The 19,638-nt window shown below is 41.3% G+C and overlaps 1 protein-coding gene across 1 annotated transcript in view; it reads right to left on the reverse strand.

The window, feature by feature from the left end:
- The window catches only part of LOC132378698 (androgen-dependent TFPI-regulating protein-like), a 77,604-nt gene extending 61,384 nt beyond the window's left edge, over nucleotides 1-16,220 (reverse strand). The window contains exon 1 of the mRNA XM_059945801.1: nucleotides 16,065-16,220. Coding sequence (XP_059801784.1) covers nucleotides 16,065-16,220 — 156 coding nt within the window. The remainder of the gene's footprint in view (nucleotides 1-16,064) is intronic.
- Between the last annotated feature and the right edge of the window lie 3,418 nt (nucleotides 16,221-19,638).

Here is a 19,638-nt window from a genome sequence, read left to right on the forward strand (position 1 = left end):
AAATGTACCAGCCACATTCATGAATTTGTTCTTATCCCTCCAGGTAGCAGCAACTATACATTTGTGAGGTGCAGTTAATGAATACTTCGGCAATTGCTGTAGTTTTTCTCCACTGAATACATGCATGTATAGTGTGAGATAGGACTGAATGTGATATTCAGAAAGCAGATCAAACAGTTTTTGTTTGTCCTGGATAGTGTAGAGCTCTTGAACATTGTGGAGGCAAATGGTGAGTATTCTATCACTAACCTGACTGCTGCCTCATACTTAGAAGATGAGTTAATTGTTGTTGACCATCTAGTTTGAGTGCTCCTTCTGATCATCTGGACAATACAATTACACCCTATAAGTTCATTGCTATCTCAAAGATCATTGCTTTGAATAGTGAATGCCTAAAGTTTAAAAGGTCATTGCCAGCAGTTTCTTTATAATACTGCCAGTTAAAAATCAGTGGAGAGTGAAGATCGGAGTTCGGCAGCTGAAAGATCGAGGAAAGTCGATTTCGACGGTGAAACAGGTTCAACCTTGTTTGATCCTCATTTGGAAGGAATTCATTGACTGTCCCCGTGTTAATCCCTGTGAATAGCAGAAAGGATTGGGAACAGTTTTGTAAAGGAAAGGTCAGTGCCCTTAAGCCGTTTCATTTTTTCATCTTCGTAAATTCTTCGTGGGAAAAGTAGTTCGACTGGGAACTGCAACAACAAGATGTGAAAGAGAATTTAAATTGTCTTAAAAAGTCTCTCCCTTAAATGGACTGTAAGCATTTTGAACTTTTGCAATACTATTTCGAAGAACTGTTTTTGCAACATCGCTTTAAGAACTGTTTAAGCTTCATTGCTTTAAGAACTGTTTAAGCTGCCGCACAGCAGTTGACTTCCGGTTATGTTAGTTATTTGTTTACTTTGGGGGGTTTGTTTTTCAGTGTTTAATAAATGTTTTATTTGTTATAAAAACCCCTGCCTCACTCATATATTTATTGTTGCTGAATCCGTAACATAAATACCCCACTTTCTGCAGGGGTCACTCCCTCAATGATTCCCTATCCATTTAACTCTCCCCATTAATCTCCCTCCCAGCTCTTATCCCTGCAAGCCGCTAAAGTGCTTTATCTGTCCATATACTTCTTCCCTCACCTCCATTTGGGGGTCTAAACAGTCCTTGCAGGTGAAGCAACACTTCACTTGTGAACCTGTTGGAGCTGTCTATTGTGTCCAGCGCTCCTGATGCAGCCTCCTCTACATTGCTAAGACCTGTTGTAAATTGTGAGACTGCTTCATCAACCAAAAGCAAAATTTCTCAAAGGCCAGACATTTTAATTCTCAATTCCATTCCTATTCCGACATGTCGGTCAATGGCCTCCTCTTGCCACGATGAGGCCATCCTCAAGGTGGGGAGCAACACCTTATATTCTGTCTGGGTAGCTTCCAACCATTTTCTCCTTCCAGTAGAATAAATCTTCCAGCCCCTCCCCTCCTGTTCTATCTCCCACTCTTGCCTCTCACCTCTTCTCATCTGCCTATCAATTCCCCCAGTTTCTCTCCTCCTCCTGTGATCCACTCTCCTTTCCTATTTGATTGCTTCTTCTCCAGCCCTTTACCTTTCCTACCCACTGCTCACTTACCCACCTATCACCTTCTAGCTATCCTCCTTCACCTCTTTCCACTTTTTTATTCTGGCAGCTACGAAACGTAGACTGTTTATTTATTTCCATAGAGGCTGCATGACCTGCTGAGTTCTCCAGCATTTTATGTGCGCTATTTTGGATTTCCAGCACCTGCAGAATTACTCATGTTTATAAAATGGGAAATACATCATTGGTTGTCTAGTGCTCATTTATGTGAACTCAATTATAAGGAAGACAAGGAGATCTGTACAAATTGGTAAAAGATCAGCACAGTAGATTAGTGGTAGTACAACAGTTAACAGTGCAGACAACCCAGGTTGAATTCCAGCTGATGCCTGTAGGAAGTTTGTACGCATTCCTTGTACACATGGGTTTCCTGTGGCTGCTCCAGTTTCCTCCCACAGCCCAAAGACATACTGGTTGGTAGATTAATTGGTCATTGTTCTGTTATTAATTAAATAGTTATTAATGGCTCCATCTGTCTGAGTAGGCAATGGAAGCGTCCGGCTTAGGACTTGATTGGGTGTGGAACAGCGTTGGCTGTGGCTGAATCAGCCAATTCTTGAGCGGTAGTCCTTAACACAACTGATGGCTATGGCTGGGTAGTCACTGCCGCAGCATTCCTTCTCTCTCTTCTGTCTGACTACAGTCGAGTTCGTTTTTCCTCTGCATTGGTAATGCCTTTACGTACAACCTGCCAGGTGCAGCGATTTGCAGTTGTCTCTTCCCAAGTGTCCAGCCTGATATCAGTAGATTTCGGGTCACATTTACAAACGTCCCTGTAATGCAGCAGTGGGCATACTATGGGCCGGGATCCTGCGGCGAGTTCTCTGTATAGGATATCCTTGGGGATGCAGCCATCCTGCATGCAGCAGACGTGGCCAAGCCGACGTAGTCGTCGCTGTGTGAGAGGGACATACATGCTTGGCATGCTGGCCTGGTCCAGGACATTCTTGTTTGGCATGTGGTCTTTCCAGGAAATGCTCTTGAGGCGGTGCTCTTGGCGCATGTAGGTTGTCCAACTCTCGCTGCCTTAGAGAAGTGTACACAGTACACAGGCTCTGTACACTTCAATCTTGGTGGTTCAGGTGAGCTTGTTGTTTTTCCACACTCTCTTTGACAGATTGGCCACAGCAGTGGTGGTTTTCCCTATTTGCCTGTTGAGCTCTGGATTGAGGGACAGGTTGCTGGAGACTGTCGATCCTAGGTAGGTGAATTCATCTACTGCTTGCAGGGTGTGGTCACCGATGCTGATGCTGGGGACTTCACTGACATCATGGCCCATGATCTCTGTCTTCTTCAGATTGACTTGGCAAGCATGTGCCAGGGAACTAACTAGCCTCTGGAGACCAGACTGTGTGTGTGTGTGATGTTAGGGTGGCACCATCAGCGAAGAGTATCTCCCGGATCAGGACCTGACGGACTTTGGTCTTTGCTCTGAGGCGTGCAAGGTTGAAGAGCTTGCTGTCGGACCTAGTGTGTAGGTACACTCCATGATCAGATGTCCTGAATGCGTACAACAGTACAAGGGAAAAGAAGATCCCGAGGAGTGTCCGGGCAAAGACACAACCCTGCTTCACTCCACTTTGGATGGAGAACGGCTCTGAGGATGGTCTATCGAATTGTACTGTCCCCTGCATGTCGTCACGGAAAGAGGCGATGAGATTTAGCAGCTTTAATGGTCATCCGATCTCTTTAAAGGATCAAAGCTTTAAAGGATCATGGGATGAGAGGCATCGGGAGAAAGAAAGAGGGAGAGGGGAGCACCAGAGGGAGATGGAGAACAGGCAGTGTGATGGGCAGAGAGAGAGAAAGAAAACAAACAACTAAATATTGTCAGGGATGGGGTAAGAAGGGGAGGAGGGGCATTAACAGAAGTTAGAGAAGTCAATGTTCATGCCATCAGGTTGGAGGCTACCCAGCCGGTATATAAGGTGTTGTTCCTCCAACCTACACCTGTCAAGATGAAGCCACATCTTGACAGTAGAGGAGGCAATGGATAGCCATATCAAAATGGAAATGGAACATGGAATTAAAATGTGTGGCCACTGGGAGATGCTGTTTTCTCTGGTGGACCAAGTCCAGGTAGTTGTGAGAGTCTATAGGTCTATAGTAGATATGTAGATAAGCCGTCTCCAGAGATGGAGACAGAAAGATCAATAGACAATAGACAATAGGTGCAGAAGTAGACCATTCGGCCCTTCGAGCCTGCACTGCCATTTTGAGATCATGGCTGATCATCTACTATCAATACCCGGTTCCTGCCTTGTCCCCATTTCCTTTGATTCCCCTATCCATAAGATACCTATCTAGCTCCTTCTTGAAAGCATCCAGAGAATTGGCCTCCACTGCCTTCCGAGGCAGTGCATTCCAGACCCCCACAACTCTCTGGGAGAAGAAGTTTTTCCTTAACTCTGTCCTAAATGACCTACCCCTTATTCTCAAACCATGCCCTCTGGTACTGGACTCTCCCAGCATCTGGAACATATTTCCTGCCTCTATCTTGCCCAATCCCTTAATAATCTTATATGTTGCAATCAGATCCCCTCTCAATCTCCTTAATTCCAGCATGTACAAGCCCAGTCTCTCTACCCTCTCTGTGTAAGACAGTCCTGACATCCCAGGAATTAACCTTGTGAATCTATGCTGCACTTCCTCTACAGCCAGGATGTCCTTCCTTAACCCTGGAGACCAAAACTGTACACAATACTCCAGATGTGGTCTCACCAGGGCCCTGTACAAATGCAAGAGGATTTCCTTGCTCTTGTACTTAATTCCCTTTGTAATAAAAGCCAACATTCCATTAGCCTTCTTCACTGCCTGCTGCACTTGCTCATTCACCTTCAGTGACTGATGAACAAGGACTCCTAGATCTCTTTCTATTTCTCCCTTACCTAACTTTACACCATTCAGATAATAATCTGCCTTCCTGTTCTTACTCCCAAAGTGGATAACCTCACAATTATTCACATTAAACGTCATCTGCCAAGTATCTGCCCACTCACCCAGCCTATCCAAGTCACCCTGAATTCTCCTAACATCCTCATCACATGTCACACTACCACCCAGCTTAGTATCAACAGCAAACTTGCTGATATTATTCTCAATGCCTTCATCTAAATCATTGATGTAAATCATAAACAGCTGTGGTCCCAATACCGAGCCCTGTGGCACCCCACTAGTCACCACCTGCCATTCCGAGAAACACCCATTCACCGCTACCCTTTGCTTTCTATCTGCCAACCAGATATCCATGTCAATGTCTTCCCCCGATGCCCTGAGCTTTGATTTTACCCACCAATCTCCTATGTGGGACCTTATCAAATGCCTTCTGAAAATAATCAAGAAAGGGGAGGGAGGTGTCAGAAATGGATCAGGTATATTTGAGGGCAGGGTGAAAGTTGGAGGCAAAGTTAATGAAGTCGACGAGCTCAGCATGCGTGCAGAAGGCAGCGCCAATGCAGTCATCGATGTAGCAAAGGAAAAGAGGGGGACGGATACCCGTATAGACTTGGAACATGGACTGTTCCACAAAGCCAACAAAAAGGCAGGCATAACTGGGACCCATGCGGGTGCACATGGCTACACCCTTGGTTTGGAGGAAGTGGAGGGAGCCAAAGGAGAAATTATTGAGAGTAAGAACTAATTCCGCTAGACAGAGGAAAGTGGTGGTAGAGGGGAATTGGTTAGGTCTTGGATCCAAAAAGAAGCGAAGAGCTTTGAGACCATCCTGGTGGGGGTTGGAGGTATATAGTAACTGGACGTCCATGGTAAAAATAAGGTGATGGGGGCCAGGGAACTTAAAATCATTGAAAAAATTCAAAGCGTGAGAAGTGTCACGAACTAGGTGGGAAGAGATTGAACAAGGGGGTATAAAACAGTGTCAGGGTATGCAGAAATGAGTTCAGTGGGGCAGGAGCAAGCTGAGACAATAGGTCTACCTGGACAGGCAGGTTTGTGGATCTTAGGTAGGAGGTAGAAACAGGAAGTGCGGGGTGCGGGAACTATGAGGTTGGTTGCAGTGGATGGGAGATCCCCAGAGCTGATAAGGTTGGTGATGGTATAGGAGACAGTGGCCTGGTGTTCCTTAGTTGGGTCATGATCAAGGGGTAAATAAGAGGAGGTATCAGAGAGGTGTCGCTGTGCCTCGGCCAGGTAGAGGTCAGTACGCCAGACAACAACAGCTCCCCCCTTATCAGCAGGTTTTATAGTGAGGTTGGGATTCGTGTGGAGGGAGCAGAGAGCAGAGCGTTCGGAAGGAGTGAGATTGGAATTGGAACAGGGTGTGGTGAAGTCGAGACAGTTGATGTCCCATTGGCAATTAGCAATCAAGAGATCCAGAGCAGGCAGAAGACTAGAGCAAGGTTTGACCCCTTCTCCTGTCTTCAACCCTCCTCATCATGGACACCCTGCTCTGGATAAAGTGACAATTTAATAAGATCAGCCCAAATAATGTTTAACTTATGTTTACAATTGGGCACAATATTCCACAATTTTGATGTTTTTTCAATGATAGAACGTATATGCATGTACTCTGATTACATTTTTCTTTATTACTGAGGCTTCTCAGCTTGTTGCTCCTTTTACAAGGAATACTAAAGGGAAGTTCTTGGTTCTTATTATTCTTATACACATTGAAAGTTGCATCATTAGACTATATTGTCTGTCTTATACTTCTTTAACAATTCCTCTCTCACTTGTTAAATATCACCTGCTATGCACATGTATTTCAGCAATCTGTCTCTGCTGTCCTAAAGTGTACTGCTTTTCATCTTATTGTAGTCTACTTTTCCAAGCTTTTTCATCTGACCTGCACTTCCAGATCTTGTTTTGTCTTGTCCATACTGTACCAACTGCTGCCACTGGGCTATAAACGTGCAGGACCAGTGTGTGGTTAAGAGCCTTGCTCAAGGACACACATGCTGCCTCAGCTGAGGCTCGAGCTAATGACCTTTAGATCGCCAGCCCAAAGCCTTAAACACTTGGCCATGTGCCAACAGGTTAACATATGTTAAAACATTTTTAAGAAGTCATAACAGCAAAGTGGATGGAACTAGATCTGAATGAATACTACTTGACCAAAAACAAAAGGCATACAATTTGGTTGTGTAACCTTTCAGAAGGGCAAGGGTAAGAAAGGAAAAATGAGTACAGGCAGCTTGTAAATCATAATAGACAATGAACTGATTTGAAATGAGGTAGAGAACTACACATACACATACTTCCAAGATATCAGCCCCACCACCTCTCCTCCACAGTTTCTGTTATAATTATGACTGTATCTATCTCCTCCAGTAGATAAGATAATACTGTCAACATGCTGCAATGCTAATTTTATTTTTGTCGGGTACTGCTTTTATTACCACCTACCATCATATCCCCAATCTCCTAACGAGGATGGTAAAGACCCAAGTGCTCAATAGCCAAGACTAGAATCAAGACATGATTTCAAGACTGAGATGAGAATAAGGTTCAAAATTGGATGATAGATGAGGATCCAAACAAGGCAGAAATCCTAAAAGCAACTGTCGACTAAACTGGAGTAGGGCTCACAGTTGAGACCCAAACTTGAATGCAGGTGCTCTTTAAATATCCAAATCTTGGCACCAAAACATGGCTGTCAACCAGCAGTGTGGGCCAGAATCTTTAAAAGGAATGCACCTGCTATTCTATACCCCAGAGGAGGCTGGCACTTACCGTAACATCCTCCTTCGTCTATATGTGAAAGGGATAAGTGTATTAATGTGTAATGCATGTTGAGTTGGTGTTGAATAGCTGACAGGGTGTGCAAACTGTGAAATGAGCTGTGAGACTTGGACAAAGCTGGTGCGCAGACATAGAGGGGTGTCTTCAGGAGACATCTTGAAGCTGACTACCTGTCTTGTGCCTAGCAGGGCAATGCCTGCACGTGACATTTGGTCTAGGATTGTGGGAGCAATTTAGGTCTGCTAGGTAGTTGGTCTTCCTCTGCCAATTTACCCTTATACCTATGATGACCCCAGTGTCAAGGTCCCCCAACTTCTTAGGCATTTCAGCATTGTGGGATTGTGAGGAAAGTCCTACATGACATATACTGGTCCTATATTTTTGTATGGGCAGGATCTAGATCGGGGGTTCCCAAACTGAGGTCCATGGACCCCTTGCTTAATGGTATTGGTCCATGGCATAAAAAAGATTAGGAACTAATTTAGATAGAAAAGAGAAGAGGACTGGATTATTCCTTGGGGATCCCAGAAACATAGAAACTACTGGTGGATATAGTCTGTCTATAATCCAATAGTCAAGATGAAAGGACAGTCTCAAATCTTGAGATAACCAGTAGGAAAATGGCTTTATATGATTCAATATACAATATCAAAGAAAATAAGGAGGAATATGAGGAGGAAGATGTGATCTGTGGTTGGAAACCTGATTGGAGAGAAAAGAACATGAAGTAAAACAGGGCCTCAATTTGGGAGGCAGTGACATGTTCATACACTCTGGATCAGAAATGGAATTTTCAGACAGGCTAGTAATTTGTGGAATTAAGGACTGTATTTTTCAAGAAGAAAAGTACAAGTATAGTACAAGAAAAGTATAATCTGAGGAAAGGAAGCATTTTACAATGATAACCATCATCAAAGATCCTCACTACCTAGGCCATGCTCTTTTCTCACTGCCACCATCAGGTACAAGCTCCTCAGGACTTGAACCACCAGGATCATGAACAGTTACTACACCTCAATCATCATGCTCTTGAACAAAAGACGCTAACTACTCATTCTATTTCTGATGTCCTCACAACTGATGGTCTTACCTTAAGGACTCTGAATTGTGTTATTTCATGCTCTCATTATTTATTGCTATTTATTTACAGCTGCATTTGCATGGTTTGTTGTTTATTGATCCTGTTTACAGTTACTGTTCTAAGATTTGCTAAGTATGCACACAGATAAAAGAATCTCAGGGTTATATGTGGTGATGTATGTACTCTGGTCAATTTTACTTTGAACTTTGAATTTTGAATGAAAATCAGCATGGCAATTAGATGATGATTGGTTTAGTAAGAGTGAGGTCAGCAAACTAGGATCTGAGCCTCATTAAATAAGTGCATGGGGAAAGGGCGTGAGTTAACAACAATCATAAAAAGTATAAACTTATGGAGTGAGTGTTCTTTGTGAGAACACATTTTTCGGCATCCCACTCCAAAATTAAAGATGAATGCATAAGCCTATCCAAATATAAACTTATACTCCCCCGCCCCAAATCTCCCATCATGCATAAAAGGAGAAATCAGCAATCAGGTGTCTCAGATTCTGTGTTAAGTTTGGAGTGATTGGACAAAGACAAACAGTTAATTAAACTGAGAAAGCAGAATTAAGTTTGCTGTAACAAAACAGATTATGTGTTCCCATGCTTACTGGAAGTGCGGTTGGAAGGAACGTAGTATTTCAGAGATGTTTGGCAGAGTATAAAGGAGCTAGATACATACAATGCCTTTAAAAAGGAACCACAAGAACTTACTCTGATATAGTTCCAGCTACACTGAATGGAGAATGTGAAGGTGATACTATACCTCATTAGTTTCATTATTTTCCATTGAAACTCCTGGAAAAAACTAAAAGGAAATACCAGCTTGGATCCATGTCTTCCTTGCTCCCATTTCACACTAGTAATTTACAGAATTCTGTAACTTACACCCTAATCTGTTAAATTTCATTTCACAACAAATGTGGACATTTGATTTGAAATCATGGCTGTAATGTAATATAGGGATCACAGTAACTAAGTTGACCATGGCAAGGTCCCAGAAACAGTAATGAAACAAAAGTACTGATTTAGACACTAGTTGAGCCATAAACATGGTCCAGGTCATTTGCCCTTTTATGAATTCTCTGGGGCTATTAGTATTCATTTGGATGGGCATTTGGTTTAATGTCCTAGCTGCTGTTTACCTCCTCCAATAACAAGTCTCATTTCATACCAAAATGGATTACGTGCTCGGGAATGAAGTAGGAATGAAAATGGAACTGATGGACATGTGAGAGTACAAGGTGCAGAGAAAGATGGGAATATGGACAGTGGGGAATGCACTGATGGGGTTGTTCTGCTGGCATCTGGCATGGACATGAGGATCCTTTCTACTTTACTAATAAATGCAGCACAGTAACAGGCTCCTCTGGTCCAATAAGCCCACACCACCAAATTACACCAATGTGGCTAATTAACCTACTGACCCATAAATCTTTGGAATGTGGGGGTTCACGAGGATGATTTCAAGAATGAAAAGGTTAACGTATGAGGAGCGTTTAGCAGCTTGGGCCTGTATTCATTGGAATTTAGATGAATTCCCAGGCAGTATAATTCTATGAGATTACTCCATTCAAAGGGTTTATAAATTGTCGTAATAAACCATGGTGATACTGAGCCATTGTAATAAAATCTACACAGATCTTATTTTAAATGTGTCATGTTTTACCTTCACAACATATGAGATCATGATTAAACTTGATCCATTCTGTAACGGTTGTCTATATTAGAAGATTTAAACAATATTTAGAACTTACCCAACACACAAAGATGGAAACTGAATTCCTGAAGGAATTCTGTCCACCTTTCAATATCCAGCTAGCAATTAAGCCAGTAATCACCACTTCATTACTTGATGCTTTCTACAATACTCACCACTCCACCGTGTCTTCTGAACAATCATGCATATTCCAGTTGGCCTGACTTGCTTCCAAAGTTGTTCTAAATTCAGTGTCCTTATGCTCATCTGATGCTTTTGAATGATTTCGCACTCAATAAATGCCCACTTCTCCCCAAAAAAATCATGTTCACAAAGAAACTGATAACAATTGTATGCCTTATAATTTGAGTGCCTTATCTAAATTATAGAACTGTAATTGCTGCCAATTAACTCTAACAACTTCCACCACCTCTACCTCCATTCCAATGTCAGTATGTAACCAAAGAATCTCCATCTGATACAATTTATGCATAATAAAGCCATTCAATAGCTTTTACACGCCCCTTATATGACTTTCTATAAATACTGTAACCTACTTTAATTTTCCTTACACACCTGAAACCCAACCTGATGCCTGTTTTGCTTATTTAGGTAAGTTCATAGAAGTGTCCTGTTTTTGCACAGATCCCTCAATAAAGATAGCCTGGATATTACTATTTATATTTGGAAAACAACTGACTGGCGTGTACTATCACAGTATGTATGATAGTTACCTGAAGGCATCATGTGACGAAATAAACCTACTTGAATCAGCAGAGTCACTCCATAAACTGAATGATTTGGACAAATTCTGAGATTATTGTTTGTATCTCTTGGGAAAACCTTCATTGTGATATTTATTTTACTGGTTTTGTTTCCTGCTGTTATTTGGCAGCAGTACATTGCAGTACATAATAATAAAAACTGTGAATTACAGTAAGAAGTGTATAAGTTCATAAGACCATAAGACAGAGCAGAATTAGGCCATCTGGCCCATTGAGTCGGCTCCACCATTCAATCATGGCTGATCCTTTTTTTATCTCTTCCTCAACCCCAGTTCCCAGCCTTCTGCCTGTAACCTTTAATGCCTCCACAACTGCATGTGGCAACAAATTCCACAAATTCACCACCTTTGGCTAAAGAATTTTCTCCACATCTCTGTTTTGAAAGGGTGTTCCTCTATCCTGAGGCTGCGCCCTCTTGTCCTAGACTCTCCACCATGGGAAACATCTTTTCCACATCTGCTCTGTCTAGGCCTTTCAACATTCAAAAGGTTTCAATGAGATCCCCCTCATCTTTCTGAATGTCAGCGAGTATAGAGCCATCAAACTTTCCACGCATATAACCCTTTCATTCTTAGAATCATCCTTGTGAATCTCCTCTGGACCCTATCCAATACCAGCACATCTTATCTAAGATGAGGGCCACAAAACTGTATACAATACTCCAGGTGAGGCCTCACCAGTGCCTTATAAAGCCTCAGCATCACATCCTTGCTCTTGTGTTCTACAGGAGTACAAGTGTGTGTGTATATATATATAAAGTTAAATTAAATAAGTAGTGGCTGCCATTTAAAAGTTTGTTTTACAAACAAGGAACACTGCTAGTGTTAATATTGGAAGATACTCCATTTTCTTCTCATTGCTGCTCGTCATTTAAAATAGATTTCAGAGAGAGGAAAAGGTTACTTGGCCCCTGAAGTTTATGACATTTAATAAGATTATGACTGATCTACAGAAAACTCTTGACCATCTGCCATCAGAGAATTCAGAAATTCTGATGGTTTGTCATCTTTCTCAGCAAGCAATCATAGAGTCATAGAGTCATAGAGCACTTCAGCACAGAAACAGATCCTTCAGCCCATCCAAGATATTATTCCGCCTAATCTCAGCAACCTGCACCTGGACCATAGTCTTCCATATCCCTCCCATCCATGTACTTATCCAAACTTCTATTACATGTTGAAATCAAACCCTCATCCACTACTTGCACTGGCAGCTCATTCCACACCCTCACCACCTTCTGAGTGAAAAAGTTCCCCTTGAAGTGCCCCGTAAATATCTCACCTTTCACTGTTAACCCAGAACCTCTAGTTCTATTCTCACCCAACCTCAGTGGAAAAAGCCTGCTATCCTATCTATACTCCTCATAATTTTGAATACCTCTATCAAATCTCCCCTTAATCTACTATGCTCAACGGAATAAAATCCTAATCTATTCAACTTTTTTGTATAATTCAGGTCCGTAAGTACATCAACATCCTTGTAAATTTTCTGCGTACTCTTTTAATCTTATTGATATCTTTACTGTAGATGGGTAACCAGAACTGCACACAATCATTCTAATTAGGCCTCACAAATGTCTTGTACAACTTCAACATAACATACCAATATCTTTACTCAATACTTTGATTTATGAAGTCCAATGTGCCAAAAGCTCTCTTTCATACCTTATTTTCCTGTGATACCAATTTCAAGGAATTATTGATCTGTATTCTGAGATTCCACAGTTCTGCTGAACTGCTCAGTGCCCTATATGCACTGTATAAGTCTGTGTAAGCATTTTTACGATGCTCCCTTTCCACCTTCTGGGACCATGGTCCTGTACTCCCTTTCCACTCAGGTTCTTTGCACAAACAAGAAAATATTTGCAGAAGCTGGAAATCCAAGCAACACATACAAAATGCTGGAGGAACTCAGCAGGCCAGGCAGCATTTATGGAAAAGAGTACAGTCAATGTTTCAAGCTGAAACTGTTCATCAGGACAGGAGAAAAAAAGATGAGGTCAGAGTAAGAAAGTGGGGGGCAAGGAGGGAGAAACAAAGTAATAGGTGAAACTTCCATGGAGCGGGGTGAAGTTGAGTTGTGAAAGAGATACAGGGCTGCAGAAGGGGGAAATCTAATATTTCTTCCATGGCCTTCCATGACAGAGGCCATGGAAGAAAGAAGAGGCAAGGGAGGAGCACCAGAGGGAGGTGATGGGCAGGCAAGAAGATAAGGTGAGAGAGGGAAAAGGGGATGGGGACAGGTGAAGGGAGGGTGGGGTGAGCATTACTGGGAGTTCAAAAAACGATGTTCACACCATCAGGTTGGAGTCCACCCAGACAGAATATAAGGTGTTGTTCCTCCAACTTGAATATGGCCTCATCATGACAGTAGAGAAGGGCAATGGATTGACATATCGGAACTGGAATGAGAAGTTGAATTAAAATGGCCACTAGGAGATCCTGCTATTTCTGGCGGACAGAGTATAGATGCTTCATGAAGGGGTCTCCCAATCTACGTTGGGTCTTACTGATATATAGATGGTCACACTGGGAACACCGGACACAGTATATGACCCCAATAGACACAAAGGTGAAGTGTCGCCTCATTTGGAAGGACTGTTTGGGGCCCTGAACAGTAGTGAGGAGGAAGTGTAGGAACAGGTGTAGCACTTGTTCCGCTTGCAAGGATGAGTGCCAGGAGTTCCTCTTCTTATCCACCCTGTAAAGATCCCCCAGTATCATTTATGCTTCAATCAAATCTCTCTCGCTCTTCTACAGTACAAGTCCAATAAACCTAACCTATCCTTGTCAGACAACCTGTTCCTTTCATCTTGAGACTGCTTAAAGTCTGTAATCTGCCATCCTCATTTGATCTTGTCAAAATAGGACTCTAGATCTCCCAGCACGCTTAGCCCTCAAATGCTCTTTGAAGTAGGCTAAATGACTCAGGTGAAGAGGTGGGCAATAAAGTACATTTCCAACCATGTTAACTATTTATCAATAAATTCTAAATAAATATTCACAAAAATTGGTTCATACAGAAGAACATAGATCCCAGATATCTTAAATGGGGTTCTTTAAATCCATGAACCCTCACAAGTTATTAACCATCACAGCCTTCAATGCCTTGCAATGGAAAACACATAACATGCAATTTAGCATGTTATGATCAAGAGTTTAGCGATCAGTTCCCGTGGACTATTCAATATTAATAATTCAATCTTCATGACAGTAGTGCAGTCATACACATCTTAACTATGGAGGCAGTGGTTTCATTTCTGTTTTAGTTAAGGCCATAAAGTATATAAGCAGAATTAGGCACTCATTATTCTTGCCATTTCTGGAAACTCCTGACCCTCCGACTATCCTGACATCAGTAAACTGAAGTGAGAAGTTCACCTAAATACTTAATGTATACTAGTTTGAAATGTACTTATTTATGGGATGCAGATACTTCTGGCAATGCCAGCACTTACCATCCACTTCTAATTTGTCTCTGGACTGAGAAGACAATTAAGAGTCAACACATTAGCAAGTCTGGAGTGACATATAAACTAATGTGTATAAGAACAGCAGATGTTCTTCTCTGTAGAATGTAGAACCAGATGTTTCATTTTTGTTTTAACCATCTCATGTACTTCAAGTAATCAGATCAGGCTACTGACTTCTAACACACTAGGATTACCACCATATTACAAATTCCCTCTGCTCCAAATGAGTGAGACAGGAAATTGGACTGAATAAAGAGTTTGATGAGTATGTGTGGCAGTAGTTTATTTGTTCATTGATTAGATCCTATAATAATCCCTACTGGATATTTAAGTCAATAGAAAATATTTAAATTATAAGTGATTATTAAAAACAAGGATAACTGCAAGACATCAGATGATGATTCCTAAGGTATTCACAAATTACACTTAACATTGTTGTTCCTGCCATTACAGAATTATTGGATAAAATATTTTGTGATAAAGCATTCAGCAAGCAAGGTTATGTTGCTTTCTTGAAAATAAACACACAATTTTTCTCCTGTCTCTTTTCACCTGATTCCTGACAAATTCCCCACCATAGTAATTTGTAAGATTACAGAACCTGAAGCTTGTGTTTTTCTTCCCCTTAAATGCTATCTGATCTGCTGAGTGATTCTAGCATTTCCAATTCTTTTTTTCAGATTTACTTATTTAGAGATACAGTGCAGAACAGGTCCTTCCAGCCCTCCAGCCCAATGATCTAATTATTTAACCCTAGCTTAATCATGATACCAAATTAAACTAATCCCAGCTGCCTGCATGTGGTCCCTCTATTCCCTACATGTTTAAATGCCTGTCTAATTGTTTCTAACATCTTGCTGACCACCATATTCTAGGCATCTACCATCTTCTGTATAAAAATTATGCTTCACAAATCTCTTTAAATTTTTTCCCATCTCACCTTAAACCTGTGTCCCCTTGTATTTGTCATTTGCACACTGGGGAAAAGACTGTATCTATTTTGTCTATGACTCTCATAATTTTATATACTTCTATCAGATCAGCCCTTAGCTTCCAATACTCTAAAGAAAGCAATCCAAATCTCTGGATTTGGAGAAAGTGATCCAAATGTATTCAATCTGTCCTTATAGATAATACATGTGAATCCAAGCAACATTGCTCTGGACCCCTTCTGCAAGTCTCCACATCCTTCCTACAGCATGGCAACCATTACTGCAAACAGTACTCCTATGTGGCCTAACAAAAGTTTTATATAGCTGCAAAATAACTTTACGAAATTTGCATTCAATGCCTCGACTAATGAAGAGATACGATCTTTCTGCTGCCTTTATACTATATCCACTTGCGCTGTTAATTTCAAGAAACTGTGCTGCTTCACCCCAAACTCCCTCAGTTTATCCCAAGGGTCCTACATTCCTCTTGCATTTGACCTCTCCAAATCTTAATATTAACTAGCTTAAACATCATTTATGAAAACATAGTTCAGTATGATAAACTTAATAGCCATAAACTCCCGGGTTTCTATACCGAAATTCTCAACATGATTCTTTAGCAGGCAAAAATTCACATGCTAGAATGAAGGTTTATAGAATGTTTATTCACAACACTTAGAACCTGTAGACCACCCCATTGTTTCCCTGCTCATTTCATGAACATTTGTTTAATACAATTATGTAAAGACAAAGAATCACTTACTAAATTTAGGAATGTAAGATATTTCCACTGGCCAGCATATATGAACACTCCTGCAGGTGCATGGTCATACCGAGTGTTAAGAAGCAAGTAAATGAGAAGAAGGTACCACACAAAAGATGTGATATGATAGACTGCAGAAATGACTGGTGAAGCCATATTTGTCCCTATGGCTGAGGTTAAACTAGGGAGCTTTACACTAATCAGATAATCTCATTGGATGGTACCACTTCTCATGAGGAATGGGGTGAGTTGCACATGACAATTTTAAAAAAGATCAAATGGCTTATAAAATTTGCAAAAAGAAAATGCCTTATTTTCAACACATTCCCATCTCCTGTTTTTCTGAGTAGATGTTAAATAAAATCAGAATAATTAACCCATGAAGAATGAACACAATTGCAAGGCAATCATAAATAGACTGATCAATAGCATTTCAGTTTGGTAGTTGTGTAATATAAAGTGGATCTAATATTCAAAGGGCTCATTGTTTGCTAATAGTGGATATATCCTACAAAGCATACATTGTTTGCTAATATTCATTCGGTGCCATTTATGCACTGTTTCCACACACGTAGTAGTGCTTTTCCTAACATCGTCACTCTACTGTGGAAGTTGAATAACAATTACTTAACACTTGGTATATCTGCTCTATCTATTCATTCTTTCCTTTCTAACTATGGTATCTCTGATGTGTGGTGTTTATTCCATCCTACTGAGAGAGATTACTCCTTTTTTTCACGTCCACTGTACTTTTACTAGAATTGATTAATTTTTATCGATAATCAGCTGATTCCATCAGTTCACTCTTGTGATTATCAGAGTATATTGATTTTGGATAATGCCCCAGTTACCTTGTCAATAAATTTACCTGGTCTTCCTCAAATGAATAAACATCGGCATTTTAATCTGACCTTGTTATCGGATGATGATTCTGTAAAATTTATGAAGGACCAGATTACTTTTTTCTTAAACACTAATACATCATCTGAAATCTCATCCCAGATTGTCTGAGATGCTATGAAAGCGTATCTGAGGGGTCAAATAATTTTGTATGCAGTGAATCTTAAAAGAAAGGCTCATTCAGGGTGATTGGATTTGATCAGTCAGATTAAAGTAATAGACCAACTGTATGCCCAGATTAAAAATCCTGAACTGTACAAGAAGCGAGTAGAATTTCAAACTAAGTTTGACCTTATCTCCAACCAACCAGTTGAATGTCAACTTCTTGAAAGCAAGAGCCGATTTTATATTCATGGTGATAAATCCAGCTAGTCCTTAGTTAACCAATTAAGACACTCTAAAGCTAAACAATATACTACAAAGATTCGAATGGAAAATGGGAATATTACTTCGAATCATTCTGAAATAAATGACTCATTTAAAAATTATTATTCTCGATTTTATATCTCTGAATCTGTGTTGCCTTTATGGCAGTTATTTAGTTTATAATATTTTCACTTAGTAATTTGTTTGTTAGCATTCTAGTTAAAGTTAGGATTGTTTAAAGTTGTCTGTGAGAGATCGCGGCATGCGATGATGTCACATCCGGTTTCGCAGCGTCCTGTGGGAAAATACCGGTTTGGAAAAACGGGAGGGTGGGGGTCGAGACATGTGCGAGCAAATGCCAGCAAAGTTTTCTCTCTACGCACCAGGAACATTGTGAAAGCAACGCTGTGAGTTATGAGATAATCGATATGTTGAATTAAAATGTTAACACCGATCCTGTTAAAAGTAACAATGGTCGATAACGTTTATGTTTTCGTTAGTTAAAGAGTTGCGGATAGTTTGCGTTGAAGTGTATTTAAAGCAGTCTTAGGTAGATTCTGACTGTATGCTGCACTTTAGTGTAATGTAGTTGTTGTAGTTTTACTTTTGCAAGTATTTACGATGTAATTGTAATATCAAGAAGGAAACAAATGCTGTACAAATCTTGTATTGTTTTATCAACAGTTTTCACCATACGTCAATGTGGAAGAGTGAACAGTAAACGGTTAATCTTACTGTGATCCTGTCTTTTTTGACAAAGGTTTAACTCGGTGTTTAGCTCTGTTACACCCGAGCGAGAACACTACAGTGAAAAAGCGGCATTATCAGGTGTTTCAAGTACTGCAATGACATCTCGATCCAGCGTCAAGTCATTGCCACCCAGCGAGGGGGGCAGTAGGACATTATCAAGTAAGTCCACGCATGCAAGAGCTAAGGCAGAAGCCGCCAGGGTGCAACTGCACTACGCCAGACAAGAAGCAGATTTGAAAATGGAAGCGGCTGCCAAAGAAGCTGAAAACCAGAAGGAAGCAGCCGCCAGAGAAATGGAAAAGGCCGCCAGAGAAGCCAAAAACCAGATGGAAAAGGCTGCCAGAGAAGCCGAAAATCAGAAGGAAGCAGCTGCCAGAGAAGCCAAAAAACAGAAGGAAGCAGCCACCAGAGAAATGGAAAAAGCTGCCAGAAAAGCCAAAAACCAGTTGGAAAGGGCAAGGATAGCAGCAGAGTTAGAAGTGCTGATGCTGGAACGAGAAGAAGAAGCTGCCAGGGCGGAAGCAGAGTTCATAGATGTTGAAGGAATGCAAGATCTGGTTGATGTAAAATCTACTTCAGATAAGACCAGATTGGAACGCACAAGCGACTATGTCCAATCTCAAACAGTCTGGAAGATTTGTTCTTCCACTCCATACTTATCTGATAACGCCCCACGTCATGAGGAGTCTCAGAGAGACCCAATTGCATCACATCCATCTGAGGAAGACAATTTACCCTCGCAACTCCGCGATGAAGTCAAGAATGAAAGAGCTGATGACAAATACTTCTCGACACCAAACTTACGAGATTTGGCGAGAAGAGGGGCAAAGGCTGAATTCAGAACAGCAAAGTTCATAACAGAGGTACACCCTCAGTCATATACCCACCGACATACTTCCCCAGGCCGCAGGCCACTTGCAATTGAACCCCTGGCACAGTATTTAGCATGACGAGATCTTGCCACTTCAAGACTGTACCAGTTCGACGACAAACCTGAAAATTACCGTGCATGGTACTCCACATTCGCCAACGCTATCCACGGAATCCAGCTCAGAGCAACCCAAGAGTTGGATCTTATGGCGAAGTGGTTGGGAAAAGAATCATGCGAACAGGTGAGACGCATACGTTCAGTGTGCATCAACAACCCCGAGCTAGCCTTAAGCAAAGCATGGGAGAGACTTCGGGAGGGCTTTGCAGCCCCCAAAATTATTGAAGCGGCGCTATACCGACGTCTGGAAAACTTTCCTAAGGTGTCAGCCAAAGATCACATTAAGTTAAGGGAGCTCGGAGATTTACACATGGAGATTCAAGGCACCAAAGAAGATGGCTACTCAACTGGGCTAGTATACCTAGATACTCCATTTGGAATTAGACAAATCGTGGACAAACTTCCATTTGGGCTGCAGGACAGGTGGGTGTCTGTTGCCTCAGAGTACAAAGAAGACAACAATGGTCGATTTCCTCCCTTTAAGCATTTCACTAGGTTTGTGTGCAGGGAGGCGAAGAAGCAAAATGACCCTAGCCTCATGGGTCAAGGAAGCAGTACAGTTTACACCAA

Source organism: Hypanus sabinus, chromosome 20, assembly GCF_030144855.1.
Source record: "Hypanus sabinus isolate sHypSab1 chromosome 20, sHypSab1.hap1, whole genome shotgun sequence".
In the NCBI taxonomy this organism is placed as follows: Eukaryota; Metazoa; Chordata; class Chondrichthyes; order Myliobatiformes; family Dasyatidae; genus Hypanus; species Hypanus sabinus.